General features: G+C 38.8%; 1 protein-coding gene across 1 annotated transcript in view; it reads right to left on the bottom strand.

Annotated features, from left to right (window-relative positions):
- LOC116874317 (NXPE family member 4-like) overlaps positions 1 to 2349 on the bottom strand; it is a 41834-nt gene extending 39485 nt beyond the window's left edge. The window contains 1 exon segment of the mRNA XM_032868988.1: positions 2249 to 2349. Coding sequence (XP_032724879.1) covers positions 2249 to 2349 — 101 coding nt within the window.
- Positions 2350 to 17159: the final 14810 nt, after the last annotated feature.

Here is a 17159-nt window from a genome sequence, read left to right on the forward strand (position 1 = left end):
CCAAGATTCAATAAGAAAATAAACAATCCAATTAAGGAGTGAGCAAAAGTTTATTCATTTCATCAACAATGGCAAATGATCATCTAAAAAGATGCTTAACATGCCTGGACATTTAGGAAATAAAAATTAAAATTATGATGAGATACTACTACATATCTATTACAGGGTCTTAAAAACAAACAAACAAACAAACAAAAACTACAGAATTCAGCAAAGTTACAGGATGTAAAATCAGTGTACAGAAATCTATTGTATTTGATCCCATTTACAACTGCTCCAAAACCAATAGGATACCATGGAATAAACCTAACCAGAGTTAAAAGATCTGTACTCCGAAAACTACAGAACACTTAGGAAAGAAATTGGAGACATAAAGAAATGGAAAACCATTCCAAGCTCATGGATTGGAAGGACAAACATTGTTAAAATGTCTATACTTCCCAAAGCAACCTACACATTTAATGCAGTCCCTATCAAAATACCATCAACTTTTTCCACAGAAATTGAACGATCCTAAAATCTGCATGGAATCCCAAAAGACCCCGAATACCCTGAGGAATCCCGAAAGGGAAAAACAAAACTGGCGGCATCACAATTCCTAATTTCAAGCTCTATTACAAAGCTGTAGTCATCGAGACAGTATGGTACTGGCATAAACACAGACATACAGATCAATGGAACAGAATAGAAAACCAGAAGAGAACCCTCAGCTCTATGGTCAACTAATCCTTGACAAAGCAGGAAAGAACATTCAATGGAAAAAAGACAGCCTCTTCAACAAATGGTGTTGGGAAGACTGGACCCCAACATGCAGAAGAATGAAACTGGACCACTTTCTTACACCACACACAAAAGTAAACTCAAAATGAATGAAAGACCTAATGTGTGATAGGAAACCATCACAATCCTAGAGGAGAACACAGACAGCAACCTCTTCAACCTTGGCTACAGCAACTTCTTACCAGAAACTGGAGGTAAGGAAACAAAAGCAAAAATGAACTCTTGGGACTTCATCAAGATGAAAAGCTTCTGCACAGCAAACTAAAACATTCCTACAGAATGGGAGAAGATATTTGCAAATGACATATCTGATAAAGGGTTTAAAGAACTTATCAAACTCAACACCCCAAAAATAAAAAATCCAGTTAAGAAATGGGCAGAAGACATGAATAGAAACTTTTCCAAAGAAGACATCCAGATGTCTAATGGACACACAAAAAAGTGCTCAGCATCATCAGGGAGCTATAAATCAAAACCACAATGAGACACCACTTCACACTGGTCAGAATAGCTAGAATTAACAATACAAGAAACAACAGATGTTGGCGAGGATGTGGAGAGAAGGGAACCCTCTTGTGCTGGTGGGAACGCAAGCTGGTACAGCCACTCTGGAGAATAGTATGGAGGTTCCTCAAAATTTAAAAATAGAGCTACCCTATGACCCAGCAATTGCATTACTGGGTATTTACACAAAGGATATAAAAACACAGATGTGGGGCGCCTGGGTGGCTCAGTTGGTTGAGCAACTGCCTTCGGCTCAGGTCATGATCCTGGACCTCCAGGATCGAGTCCCGCATTGGGCTCCCAGCTCCTTGGGGAGTCTGCTTCTCCCTCTGACCTTCTCCTCTCTCATGCTTTCTCTCACTCATTCTCTCTCAAATAAATAAATAAAATCTTAAAAAAAAAAAAAAACAATCCACAGATGTGAAGGGGTACATGTGCCCCAATGTTTGCAGCATCCTTATCAACAACAGTCAAACTATGGAGAGAGCCCAAATGTCCATCGACTGATGAAGGATAAAGAAGATGCAAAAATAGTGCAGATTCTACGGAAAATAGGTTGGCAATTTCTTATAATGTTAAAAGTAGACAGACATCATACTTATCAGCATGACTACCACCCAAGAGAAAAGAAAACTTATGTTCATACAAAAACCCATTCATGAATGTTTTATATTCAAAACTGCCAAAACTTGGAAATAACCCAAGTGTCCTTAAACTGTGTAAACAAACGAGGATACATCCATAAAATAAAAAACTACTCATCAGTGAAAAGGAACATACTGCTGATAGACACGCGGCATGTAGGGACCGCAAAGGAAGATGGGATGGGGTTTTGGGTGATGGAGTTCTCTACATCTAATTGTGGTAATGGTCACATTGTCAAAACTCAGAACTATATATGAAAAATGCTGAATTTTACTATCTGTAAATTATGCCTCAATAAACTGACTTAAAAAAAAAATACCTGGACAGTATGTCATTTTTCACATCTGCTGTCAGGCTGTTCTGTACACCATGATGAAAAGGAGCTCCTTGAAGGTACTGCTCTCTTAAAGGGACATACATAGTAGTACACACTTAAACACATGACATCATATATTATCTTAGACACCCATTTATAAAAACATAAAATAGAGTTTTATTATAGATGCTTATAATAGGTTTGCCATACCTTTCCTACCTACTTTACAGTAACACTATTATCTTGGTAAAATACAGACTATAATACTTAAGATAAATCCAAAAAATGTTGGCGATTTTCAAAAATATTTTCTCAGTCAGTTATACGCTAAATAATTTGAAATGCTGATTCCTCCCACCCCAAATCCCTTCAATTATAATGGTAGGGTTGTAAGCCTATTCCAGCTGGATGATCCGTTAAGAAAAAGGTATGTCCCAAACTCATTCGAAGTTTAAAGTATTATGAACATAGGTGATGATTTTAACCCCATTGGTAGCCATACTGTAATGAGGGTTATATCAGTACTCAAGTTATCAGTGTTAGAAATGAAGGGGTGTGGGGTGCCTGGGTGGCTCAGTGGGTTAAAGCCTCTGCCTTCGGCTCAGGTCATGATCCTGGGGTCCTGGGATTGAGCCCTGCGTCAGGCTCTCTGCGCAGCGGGGAGCCTGTTTCCTTTTCTCTCTCTGCCTGCCTCTCTGCCTACTTGTGATCTCTGTCTGTAGGGTAAATGAATAAAATCTTAAAAAAAAAAAAAAAAAGAAATGAAGGGGTGTGAAAAGTCCAAAGATCTTAAAGCATGCAAAGAGACCTGTACTTTTTAACATATTCTGACAACTTCTCTGAACCCCACATAGTTAGCACTGAGTGTTAACTCAATGGGACATGGAGGTCCAGAACAGACTGTTAGACTCTGTGTAGGTAAGAGAATAATTTGACAAGTTAAAAATAATTTAAAATCTGGAGTCATAAGGGCAGAGTGTGTAGGTGGCAAACATGGAAATAAAGTCTGGGTCTGAGTCCAGGAACTCAAAGGAGATCTGAGAACATCAAAGTTAGAGGAACTGCTCCCTCCTACATAGCCTGATGCTAAATAAAGCTACCATTTACCCTAAGGAGACAATGCCCAAGGGCCTTTACTTGCACTAAAACCTGTACCTTCATGACAAACTTCTGTGCAGGTATTATTATCCTCATTTTACTAGAAAAGAGACAGAGCTGGTCACAGGGTCAGGAAGTGAATGTGCATCTTTCTGATTCTGAAGTTTCTGTTTGTTCTATATTGTCCAGCATCTTGGGAAAAACCACCCAGCAATCGGTCTTATTTGGCCCTGTTGCACATTTTCCAGATTTCCAAAGACGTATTCCCCATCTTCAGACAACCATGTCATTCTACCCATTGTCCCTACCACCTTTGTTATGATTTGTGGACTGCTCCAGACCTCAGAATTGGCCCCCTCTCATTAAGACCCTGATTGTTTTAGAAGAACCAAAGCATGGAAAACAAACACTAGTACTCCCCAGTAGCAGGTTCATTCCTCTTTTTAAGACCATCTTCCCACACAAAGTGGCATCCTCGGCTTTATATTCCTTTCTCACCTGGAGCCTATGCCAGGGTTTGCTTTATAGTGAAAGTCCCACAACTCCACAATTACCCTTAATTTGAAGGTGGGGAAAATTTCCCAAATAATTCAAATGAGGACTATTGAGATTTAAAATATATAGTCTCACATCAGTTCTGATTTGTTTTCAAATATTATCTATGGACTCTCAGTCCAAAGAGAGTTGGTTTTTTTTTTCCAGATACGATAACATGGTGTAAGTGAAATTCACTGGACTGGTGGGTGACAGACCTGTTTTGTCCTAAATTCATTGTTTAATCAGCCATGTAGTCTTTATTAAATCATAAAACCACTTTGACCTTGAGTTTCTGGATCTTAAAAATCAGTCACATGATGTGAGGAGCACTGGGTGTTATATGCAATGAATTACTGAGCACTACATCAAAAACTAGTGATATACTCTATGTTGGCTAATTGAATTGAAATTTAAAAAATCATTATTTGGCATAGTTGTTTTTTTTAAATTTTTTCTTTTTTATTAACATATAATGTATTATTAGCCCCAGGGGTACAGGTCTGTGAATTGCCAGGTTTACATACTTCACAGCACTTACCATAGCACATACCCTCCCCAATGTCCATAACCCCACCACCCTCTCCCTACCCCCCTCCCCCTGCCAACCCTCAGTTTGTTTTATGAGATTAAGAGTCTCTTATGGTTTGTCTCCCTCCCAATCCCAACTTGTTTCATTTATTCCTTTCCTATCCCCCAAGTTGAGTTGCCTCTCAACTTCCTCATATCAGGGAGATCATATGATAATTCTTTCTCTGATTATTTGGCATAGTTTTGCCAAATAATTTCTAAAGAGGTCCTAGAGACCCAACTTCTACTCTAGATTGCTACTGTATGCTTGTGACAAACTCACAGTAGTTGGAATTTCAGCTCATGGTGGAAAGCTCTCTTACTGTATTTGTGTTTTCGTATATTTATAGCCTTTATATGAGCTGAATTTTTGTCCAGTCCTGATGGACAAAATTACCAAAGGAAAAACAAGCACCAACCGCATTTACAATACACATATTGATACAAAAAAACACACCGAAAACACACCCCTGAACATATCACACACCCATCCCATAGTGTAAACCCTGAGAGCGTTTTGGTTCGTTTTTGGTAACACAAGTGCCTGGTTCAGGCTTTGATTGCTGAGACACCCACTTCAAAGATGGCTATCTCTAATAAACACAGGGCTAGCCACTCAACTAGATAAAGAACCAGGCCACCTTCCCCAAGGAGGCCTCTTTGTATTAGAGATCTTTGTTGATTTCAATAACTGGCCATTTGTGCCACTTTTTTTTTTTTCCTCTTCCCACACTGTAAATTCCCAGTTCTATGTTTTAAATTCACCAATAAAGAATGAGCTTGTGAAACTCTAAGCCCCTATCCTCATCCCCAGTAAAAGCAGAACTTCAGATCCATCTCTCTCTCTACTTCCCATGATCTTTGTGGCCCCAGGTATGCTGTATAATGTCCAGATTCTGTAAATAAACCTTTACTTTTCAAGGTTTCTTGATGTTTATTGCAAGAACTACAAGGGTTGGTCTAACCCCAGCTTTGGTTATTGACAGCCTGATACTGGCACAAAACAATTGGGATTAGCCAGGGGAATGCCCTATTCCTGAAACTTGCTTACTAGGCACCTAATCCTTTGGAAAAAGAGTCCCACTCGCTGGGGGGTCTGTCATGCTGCGATGTGATTTGCATACTGCCTAGGTAGTGTGTTGCCTGCTGTATCCAACTCAAAGGTCACAACCACTGTAATAATTTAATATATTCCCAGACCAGACTGATCGAGGCCACCCAGTCAATGAGACAATAAAGGCCTTAGTTGAATATTAATGTGCATAAGGGTCCTTCATGCCTCAAGGCCAAGGATAGATAATGAGGGTGTTTGGATTATAAGGTTATTGTCACAGCGCACAGAGAGGTTCCGGGCTAAAGGTACAAGGAAAACATTCCTGTAGGTGAGGAGGACAGGAGACCTCCACTTGTGGCCACTGAGTTAGTGGGTTACGCTTGGAATATGTGTCCTAACCCAGAAGAGTGGAAGAGCCTTACAACCAGAAACCAGTCGTGGCACCAGAGGGAAAATACACAGAGGCTTATGGTCTCTCTGTCACCACTTCCCTCATTACTATTAGTCTTAATCCCCTGACCCCATGGGATATCATGGGTCCAATCCCTGGTGTGATGTTGTTAACAAATTAGTGGACATATATAAATGTGCAGTGCCTCCCAAGAACCCTGAGGAAGTAGGCCAACTTCCTGATAAATGCAAAACCCGGTGAATGCTTCCCGGACATGACGCAGTGCCGTATGCCAACATGTCAAGACTCTATTGTTACATTCCAGAGGCCTGGGGCTCTCCAAAACACTGTGCATAACATGCTAATGCTGGCAGACCCCAGTGATAGAGAAATCTCTTGGGACACTATGGAAAAGAAAGAAACCACCTATTAAGGAAGCCTCGCAGTGACATTATCCAAACATTTCTGATAACAACACGTAAAATTAAAGTTACCAGATAAAAACAACAGAAACTGAAATCAAAAACTATACCTTAATTTAAACCTTTCTTAACGATTTTATGCAGCAGGAAGGAGAGAGGGGAGCTAGTTGGCTATTATGGATTTTTGTTTGTTTGTTTGGAACGGGGTCTAGATTTTTACTCACAGTGAATGAAATGATGAACTGGGCAGTGTCTCTAAAAACCCTACCATCTATAACTTCCTTAAAGACCCATCTGTGCTTTATGCTCATTTCCTCCAAGATAACACAGATTCCAAGACTCTTTGGCTTTTTCCTGAGTGGACGGGAACTGAGCATCACACCCCATGAGGCATTCATTCCCGTCACCAAGGGAAAAGCTGACAGGGTTATTGAGGCCCCTGCTGAAGGAAAGCAGAAAATGGAAGGCAAAGCCCCCTTAGAGCCATTGACCATCAAACCAGAGTCCTTCCACTTGTCACTTGGATATTTATTACCTAGCACTTCATCACAGAGACACAGCGAGGGCTCTCACTGAATAAAAAACATTAATGAAAAGCCCTCCTCCTCCTGCATATTCCTGGGTTTTATAATTTCCCTAAATAGGGACCCAACTGACCCCTCTTTGTTTCCAACTCTGAAGATGCCCCACTTGACCTTGAGTCCAGAGAATTATTCTTTACATGGCACTCCCCTAATTACAGGATGGCACTATTACATTTTAATTGGGACTGCCAAAAGGATCCAAAAAACGCACTAAACCTCCTAGGGTAAAATTTACATTTTCTTTCTCTGTCCCTTGAAGATGTAAATCTTACCATGACTTTGAAATGTAAACATCCCAGGAGATAACTTAAAGCTCTGCTCACAATCACTGGAGAATGAAGGGAAAAACAAAAACAAAAACCTCAAACCCCAAACCAAAAGAGGCCTTTTAAAATATAACTGCTAAAAGAGCTCTTTTGCCCAAAATCTAGTCCACAGCCTCCTTAAGTTTTCCTGTCAAGGACAAATATAAATTTTAAAAGTTTCCACAATTAGTAACAAGCTTTATCCACTGAAGTGGGTAATCTTTACTTTTTCCTCTGCCAGACGCTACTTGGATTCAACTGTTATTTATAAACTACCAAGTTTTATATTGTATCCAATTCTAGGCTAAAATTCTGGAATGAAACCTTTAAGATTTATGCTGGATGTTATGCCCCAATAATGGGTCCGTGATTAAAGGAGCGAGACTGATACAAAGCGAAGGTCAAGCAATGCTTTATTTCGCGCCAAGCATCAAGAATCTAACCGAACGTTCAGGGCCGCACCTCTTACAAGAGAGGGCGACCCTTCTCTGTTTCACAGACTAGCTTTTAAGGGCAAAGGCCCTGCGGTCGGGCCTGGCCACGCACAGGTGGCCAATGAGATTGTAACACACACAGGAAACTCCACAGTGATGCTAGGTCACCAACTGAGTTACAATTTACCCTAGTAGACATTTGAACCAGCCTATTACACCTTGATTGGGATTGGAGCCCAAAGGGCGGGGCCCATACTCCTTGGTAACCAGGGAGACATTATGCATCCCCCCACTGACTGATCGGATGTCTCCACCTGGCCTGACCCACCTTTGTATCTGGGCTTGGTTACCTGAAGCTGGTTTCCGGGACTTGTCTCCAAGTAAATCTCCTGGGGGAAGGGGAGCAGGCACAGTTTCTAAATAGGTCCTTACACTGGAGCCTGTCTGTGTCTATACGGGTATGTTGCAGATGTGTACTATTTTCCTACCTTTGGATGGGATTGCCAAATTTAGCTATAAAACAACTCTGTTTAATCAGCTTAAAAATAAGCACATAATATTAAGTGTTCCTAAAAATCGGAAATACAGAAACTAACCCAATTCATTTAAAGTTCACATGATCTGGGATAACCTTTAGTAAATAAAAGTTAGTTAATTTCATTTATTTAAAGTAGGTATGTATTAGAGTTTATCAGCCTTAAATATAATGCAGATAAACATCTTTTATTCCACCCGAGTTTATTAGCCAAATAATTTTATGTTATTTCTATTACAAAATTGGTGGCAAAAATTTTGTTGGGGTAACAGGTGATTTTGTGAACTAATGAAATTTTCACGGGTAGTCTAATCAGAATTGTTGGGATCAAGTGATTTAGACAGGTTTTTAGCCAGCTAACAGTTTTTAGGTTACCTTTTTGGGAATAATTATGGTATGTCTACTTAAAAATAGTTTCCTAAATCTTTGATTACCTCTAATTTTAGAATGTTGCTCAGTTAAATTAAATGATGGGAGCTCCCTGAGTGCCTAGATCATTTCCATATAAGTTAAAATATTAAAACATTAGTTGCTAGGTAGGTTTCTCTACCTACTTTTGATCTCTTAGTACAGATGATGGGGTTTTGGAATAGAGATGAGGTTCAGTGGGGTGGAGTCTGGAGCCCACGAGCAAGAAAAAATTCTTGAGACGTCTTTGGTGAAAATGGTGGTTTATTAAAGCAAGGGGACAGGACCCTTGGCGGAAAGAGCTGCTGTCCCAGGGTTGTGAAGGGTGGCTGATTATATACTATGGGATTAGGGGAGGTAAGGAAAAAGGGAAGTTTCAAAAGGATTTTCACATGTTAAGGAAGACTCACGGGATACCCAGGCCTTGCCCTTGTCAAGTAAAGGTTGTTTTTCCCTCTAGCAAGGCATTAACATGAAGATAGCTGGGAACTTCCCAGAGGAAACTTATACTCTGCCTGCTTCCAGTATCTGTCAATGGGCTGCAGGGTATAAGGACATTTAATTCTAACTACATTTCCTTCTGGAAGCTGGGTTATTGATAGAAATGCTTTGTTCTTGTAGATCACTAAGACATTTGTGAACTGAGGGAGACTCAGGTCCTGCAGGACGGTGATCTCTACACGTTAACTATTTGTTTTCCATTTAGGGCAGCCAGGAGTGACTGAGGAATGTCACCTACCTACCACAGGTATGTGTGGTGGGGTCAGCTTCTGCTTTGTCCTCAGCTTGCCTTCTGTCCCCTCGTCACACAGAGAAACTAATGATATTTGGGTGGATGAGTGAACATGCCCTGTGCCACATTGAAATACTGTGCTCTGAAGAAAGACGTTTCTAGAAATTTTGAAACTTACTCATAATTTTATCAATCTAAAGAAAGTTGGCGTAACAGTTCACAGTTGCTTACTTCTTACTTCTTACTTGAAATTAAGGTTTCTAAAGGCTAAGCTTTCTAATTGACATATGTGATTAAAACGTTTAGAAATAATAAAAGAACCTATGCAAGGGGAATAGGATGTGTTTTTGAGCACAAAAGGTATGAAGGGTGGAGATACATTTTTGTGAAGGGAAACAAAAAGTCATTTTAAAGTAAAGCTGGTGTGCTCAGAATGGGAAGGAAAATAAAGAACAAAGTGGCATAGCAAGTTGGGGAGGAGAGAGAGAGACTTTTACTATGTATGGTCAAGTTAGCTAAAATTGAATCATTATTACATGGATTTCTCTTTTTTTAAAGCTTTAATATCAGTAGCATGCTTATGTAATTTTCTTGGACCTGCTAAAAGAACAAAGTTTTCTTGGAGTATTGTCTTGCTTCTGATAAGAGATTGTGGAAGATTTTTACCTTTTAAACAATCTGACTAGAAAGCCAAGATTTGTGTTTTATCAAAATAATTTCCCGTGTTTCATGTTGTCTTAATCAGGTTTTTGATTACTTAAGAAAACTGTCTTCTCAATATTAAGAGCTAGGTTTGCATAAAATTATGTAACCTTCTGTATTTGCCTTTAAGATCTCTTGTCACTTTGGTTAAATAATGAGTATTGTTTCATAATGTTCTCTGATCTTATTTAGTCATGTGTCCAAAACCTTTTGGTACTTTTGACAAACTTTCTCAAATCAAGATCTAAATGAAGTCTTTTTGAACTGGAACTTTGAGAGTTTTCAGAGTCCCTGGAACATATTAAAAATTTTGTTTTCTCTCTTTATAAAAAGAGACATTAAACTAGACTTATTTGATGTGTTAAATTACATGGGAAGTATACTCAAATAAGAAATAATGCTATACCTTCCCTATAAATATCCTCATATAGATATATGTTATTAATATAAGTAGTCAAGAAGTTACATGAAATTCCTAAAAATCGAATGTGTAATGTTACCAGTCATAATTCCAGTTATTTTAAAATATATGTCACAGAAATAATCAAATTTCTTTGTCAATTGCATTATAATAAACTCTCATCAGATCTCTAACCATTGACATTTTTAGGTCATTTTGTCATTTATAAACAGTTACTGTTTTACTCTGATGCTTTTGCAAGAGTACTTTATCTTCAAGGAGATTCATGGAAAGGTCTCTGACAAGTACAAGTTTCTGATAATTTTTAGGTCATACCACAGAACTGGGTAAAAATTCAGAACTCTAAGGAAAAAGTAGATTCATAAAACTGCTAACAAAAGATCAATGATTGATTACATATGACTGAGTGAACAGATTAGGATGATTATAATTTTTTATGACCTCCATCTAAAACACTGCTGGTTCTTTAACCTTTTGTTTTCCAGATTTAAGGGAATTTTCCAGTAAGCTAACTATGACTTCCAACAATTTGGTAAAGTATACATTTATGACATACTTTATTAAATATAGATTTATGAAATCTGAAACAATTACTTTTACTCCCTATTCAATACCTGGTGCACACACTTGCATCATATAGACCTAAGTTGGGCTAGGTCACCACCCCCGACATGAGACACAACACTTTAACTGAACTGATCTATTCTCAAGACTGAGAGACTAATTGAATGAGATATGGAGCTACCAACTCAGGATAGATTCAAAACTACTTACACCAGATAACCCAAAATGTTAAAATATTTCACAATATTCTCTAAATCTTCGGACGCATTCCTAGGAACCCTGGGCTTATTGATTTAGTTTCATTGTGGGACCCTTCAAAATTTGGACAAGGAGCTCGGTGTTATACCCACCGATGCAGAGAGCTTAACAGAAAGATCAGGATAAGAGACAGTAAAGGAGAACCTTGATAAAACCACTGTCATCTCAGAGTGATTGCATGAATGCCCAAGATTACACTTTTTGAGGACTAACATCAGTATCTGCATACCCTGGGAAAAATAGGTTTTTCTAAAATGTCCTGCCAAGTCAGTAAACAAATAAACAAGCAAACAACAACATCACGATTTATAGGGGGAGATTAGAACATAAAGTTACTGCAATATATTATCTAAAATGCCCAGTTTTCAACAATAAAAAATTATGATCCATGCAAAGAAACAGGAAAGTATGATTGGGGAAGGGGGAAAAAAAAAAAAGAGAAACTGCCTCAAAGAGGGTCAAGGTGTCAGATCTAGTAGACAAAAGCTTCAAAATAACAGTTATATATATGTTAAAGGAATAAGGTAAGGGAAAATTTGTTTCTAGAGAGAAGGGTATTTTGACAGTCTCATTAAAGATCAATTCAGAGAAATTATTAAAAAAAAACAAGTATGAGAAAATTCAAGAGTTGAAAAGGACAATAACTAAAAGGTTCACTAGTGGTCCTTAATAGATTTAAGTAGGCATATTAGCTTATTTGAAGATAAATTGATAGGGATTATACATTTTGAAGAAGAGAGAGAGAGAGAGAAAATATCCTTAGGGATATGTGGTACAACTTAAAAGCAATGACACATACATAATGGGAGAACCACAGGAGAAGAGAGGGAGAAAAAAGTAAAAAAAAAAAAATATTTGAAGAAATAATGGTTGGAAGTTTCTCAAATTTGATTAAAAACACAAATCTATACATCCAGGAATTTCAACCAACTTCCAATAGAATAGTATACAAAGGTCTACATCCAGACACAAAATAGTAAAAAAATGTTGAAAGAAAAATGGAAAATCCAGGAAGCAGAAAGAGAAAAATGACTAGTCATGTACAAGAGAATCATACGAAGATTAACAGTTGTTTTTGCATCAGAAACAATGGAGCAAGAAGGCAATGGAATGATATATTTAAAGTACTGAGATGGGAAAAACAAAAAAACTCATCAGCCAGTATCTTTTACCCAGCAAAACCGTTTTTCAAAGTTAAGGGTTAAGAAATAAAAGGCATTCCCAGAGAAATAAAAATGGAGAGAATCCATAGCTAACAGATCTGCCTTACAAGAAAGAGTAAGGGGGAATTCTTCAGGGTGAAAATAAGTGACTCAAAGAGTAATCTGAATTGACATAACAACACATGCATGTACGTACACACACACACACACACACACACACACACACTATAGAACACAATTTACCACAGATCACCAGGATCTACTGCATAAGGTACTTGTCAGAACAACCATTAAAAATTTTTAGATAATAAAAATATCATGAAAGGAATTAAGAGTTGCAATAGAAAGCATTCTTGTAATACAAAAGAAAGCAGTGAAGAAGGAACAAAGGGACACAAAAATGGGATGGGAAGACAGCAGAATAGGAAGATCCTAAGCTGAACTCATCCCATGGGTACACCTAGGTAACAACTACATCAGCATAAATAACCCATAAAATGACTTGAAGACTGGCAGAACAGATTCTCCACAGCTACTTGTAGAAAGAAGACATATTGAAAAACTGTAGGAAGGGTAGAGACCCAGTTGGGAACTAACCAACCTGTGAGACTAACCACAAGAAAGAGGGGCATTGAAAGTATGGAGAAGGAGAGGAGCACACCTCACACTAGGCACTTCAGGCACAGGAGACCTACACTCGGAAGACAAATCCCCATAATATTTGGCTTTGAAAAACAGAGGAATTAACTTTGTGAGTTTTTATAATCACTGCGGCTTAACATTAGCAACTTTAAAAATCAGTGGGATTTGCTCTGGGAGAGCTGGAAGGAGATGGGAAACCGAGTCCCTGCCCATAAAGAGACAGTATAACCAACAACCACTGAGATACAGCACACAAAGAGCAGTTTGAAAAATGGCTGGGTTTCTACAGAAAGGGGATTTATTTACTAATGTTGGACTGTGTGCGGGAGGAGCAGGAATCTTTAGGAGAGTTCTCCAAAAACAAAAGAGCTGGCTGGCATGATTTCTCTTCGCTGCCCACCAGCCTAGATACAGGTTGTGGGCAGGGTTTGGTCCCTGTGCTGTTGCTCTGCCTTGGGCTTGACTTTGGTTGAATGAGATATTTGCCAGAAGTGGAGTGGCACAAAACTGTAGGGTGCTTCCCTGAATTATCCCCTGAGAGGCTTTTGTAAGGGAACCTGAGCAAGCACTCTCCACCTTTCTTGCTAACAGTGTGCCCCACCCGGATCTACCCATCCAACCTGCCCCCCCCCCAGGCAGGAGCTCCTCAAAAGTAGTTCCAGGTCTCTTCCCAAAAGCAGAACAGTGTATACCCTATTAATGTACCCCAACCCCATGATCTCCTGTGAAGTCACCCCATCCTACACACATCACTTGGTAGGCATCCATCAGAAGTGATGCCACAAGCATAGCATTGTGCAAGCACACCTGACAGTGGCCAACACCACCCCAAAGGCAGTCCTGCCTGGGGGTGAGGATGGGGTGGGAAATAACTACCTACAGAAGTTCAACTGCAGTTACAGCAGTAGGCTGGGGGAAGATACCAGGTCTAACTACAAGCCCCATCCATGAATGAACACTTCAAAAGAGGTGGCCCAGAGAGAGGCTGGTAGTTTGGGGTCACTGCAACCTCAACAGATACACTGCTGGCAGACATCTGGTCTGACTGCAAGCCCTGCCCACTAACAAACATCTGATTCAACCAAAGTCAAGCCCAAGGCAGAGCAACAGCACAGGGACCAAACCCTGCCCACAACTAGCAAAGGAAGCCATTGAGATGACTGGATTGAAGGACAAAGTGGCTCAGCCACAACAGTAGGGCACACGTAACACACATAGGCAATACTGCCAAAGCAACCGATTCTGATAAATAGGGCACATGGCACTAGTGGGCACTGCAGGATCTCTTCTATCTCAAGACCACTATTTTAAGATCAGAAGATATAGCTGACTTTCCTAACACATAGGAACAGACGCAGAGTTAGACTAAATGAGGGGACAGAGGAATATGCCCCAAATGAAACAAAGGGACCAATCACAACAAGAGAGCTAAACAAAATGGAGATAAGGAACATGCCTAATAGAGAAGTTAAAGTAATGGTCATAAAGATACTCACTGGACTTGAGAAAAGAGTGCAATCTCACTGAAATCTTCAACAAAGAGATAGAAAATATAAAAAAGACCCAATTATACATAATGAGCTCAATAACTGAAATTAAAAATACAATAGAGGCAGTAAATAGTACACTAGAGGAAGCAGGAAAATGTAGCAGCAAGCTAGAAGACAGAGTAATGGAAAGCAACAAAGCTGAACAACAAAAAGAAAAAAGAATAATAAATAGGAGATTAAGTTAAGGGAATTCTGTGACACCACTGAGCATAACATTTGCTTTATTGGATACGGGGAGGGGGGGTGGTTCAATACTCACAGACTAATCAACATGATCTACTACATCAACAATAGAAAAGATAAAAAATATATATAACTGTGTTCTGGTTCAAGATGGAAATGTAGGAAGAGCCTGAACTACATCTAAAAATAGAAAAATTCCTCCTGAGGAACAAGTGAGGGCTGACTGAACAGCTACTGAACAAGCAAAGAGAATGGCCAGAGAGATGGAGACAGGGTAACAAAGGAAAGCTCCACCCTGACACTGTGAATGGCCGTGGGGAGGAGCTGCAGGAAGGCTAGGGAATGATGTGGTTTACTTTCCCACACCACCTTGAAACACTGGACCAGATCATCTAGTTTTGATCCATTCATCTATCCAGTAAATAATGCTTCAATAAACATCTTTGGGTGTTTTCATTTTCCCTGAGTAAATACCCAGTAGTGGAATTACTGGATCATGGTATTTATTTTTATGAGGAACCTCCATACGGTTTCCCATAGTGGCTAGCCCAACTTGCATTCTCACCAACAGTGTTCAATGTTCCTTTTTCTCCACATCCTTGTCAACACTTGTTGTTTCTCATCTTCTTGATTTTAGCCATTCTAACAGGTGTGAGGGGATATCTCCTTGTGGTTTTGATTTGCCTTTCCCTGATGATTAGTGATTTTGAGCATCTTTTCATGTGTCAGTTGGCAATCTGTATGTCCTTTTTGGGAAAATGGCTATGAAGGTCCTTGCCCATTTTTTAATTGGAGTGTTTGGGGTTTTGGTATTGACCTGTAGGAGGTCTTTATGTGTTTTGGATATTTACCCTTTATTAGATATATCATTTGCAGGTATATTCTCCCATCTAGTAAGTTATCTTTTTATTTTGTTGATTTCCTTTGTTGTGCAAAAACCTTTATTGTGATGTAGTCCCAATATTTTATTTATACTTTTGTTTCCCTTGCCTTAGGAAACCTAACCAGAAATAGGTTGCTGTGGCTGATGTCAGAAAAGCTGCTGCCTATGTTCTCTTCTAGGATTTTTATAGTTTCAGGTCTCACATTTAGGTCTTTAATCCATTCTGAGTTTATGTTTATGTATGGTTTGGGATGTAGTCCGCTTTCATTATTTTACATGTGATTGTCCAGTTCACCCAGCACCATTCATTGAAAATACTGTCTCTTGCCCATTGCATATTCTTTCCTCCTTTGTCATAGATGGATTGGCTACATGTATGTGGGTTTACTTCTTGGGTCTCTGCATTGTTCTACTGATCTAGGTATCTATTTTTGCACCAGTCCCATACTGATTTGATACTATAGCTTTGTAGTATACCTTGAAATCTGGGATGATCATACTTCAGCTTTGTTCTTCTTTCTCAGGATTGCTTTGGCTAGTCAGGACCTTCTGTGGCTCCGTACACACGTTAGTATTATTCGTTCTAGTTTTGCCAAAAATACTATTGGTATCTTGACAGGGATTGCATTGAATTTGTAGATTGTTCTGGGTCATGTGGACACTTGAAAATATCAGTTCTTCCAATCTATGGGACGATTTCTCCATTTGTGTCACCTTCAAATTCTCTCATTACTTGTTTAGAGTTTTCAGAGTACAGGTCTTTCATCTCTGGCTAGGTTTGTTCTTAGATATTTTATTCTTTTTGATGTAATTGTAAATAGTGTGTTTCTTTTTAAATTTCACTTTCTGCTACTTTGTTATTAGTGTATAAAAACACTACCAATTTCTGGCTAATAATTTTATTTCATGCCACTTTACTGAATTCATTCATTACTTTCTAGTAGTTTTTTGGTGGAATCTTTAGGATTTTCTTTGGACAGTATCATGTTGTCTGTGAACAGTGACAGATTAACTTCTTTACCATTATGGATGTATCATTTCTTTTTCCTCTCTGATTTGGCTAGGATTTTTACAGTACTATGTTGAATAAAAGTGATGACAGTTGAAATCCTGTCTTGTTTCTGATCTTTATATGGAAAGCTTTGCTTTCAACCTTAAGGAAGATGTTAGCCTTGGGTTTCTTGTATATGGCCTTTATGATGTTCAGGTATGTTCCCTCTATCCTGATTTTGTTGAAAGTTTTTATCATTAATGGATGTTGAATCTTGTCCCTTTGTATTTCTGTTGTGTCAGTTGTTACTTCTTCCTCATTTCTGATTTTATTTAGGTTCTTTTTTTTTTCTTGAGTCTGGCTAAGGATTTGTCAACTTTGTTTATCTCTTCAAAGAACCATCTCTTGATTTCATTATTTTTCTTTAAAAAAAATGTTATTTATTTGAGAGAGAGAGAGAGTGAGAATACAAGTGGGGGGAGGGGCAAA

This window comes from Lontra canadensis, unplaced genomic scaffold (assembly GCF_010015895.1).
Source record: "Lontra canadensis isolate GAN:19392208 unplaced genomic scaffold, GSC_riverotter_1.0 scaffold36, whole genome shotgun sequence".
Classification (NCBI taxonomy): Eukaryota; Metazoa; Chordata; class Mammalia; order Carnivora; family Mustelidae; genus Lontra; species Lontra canadensis.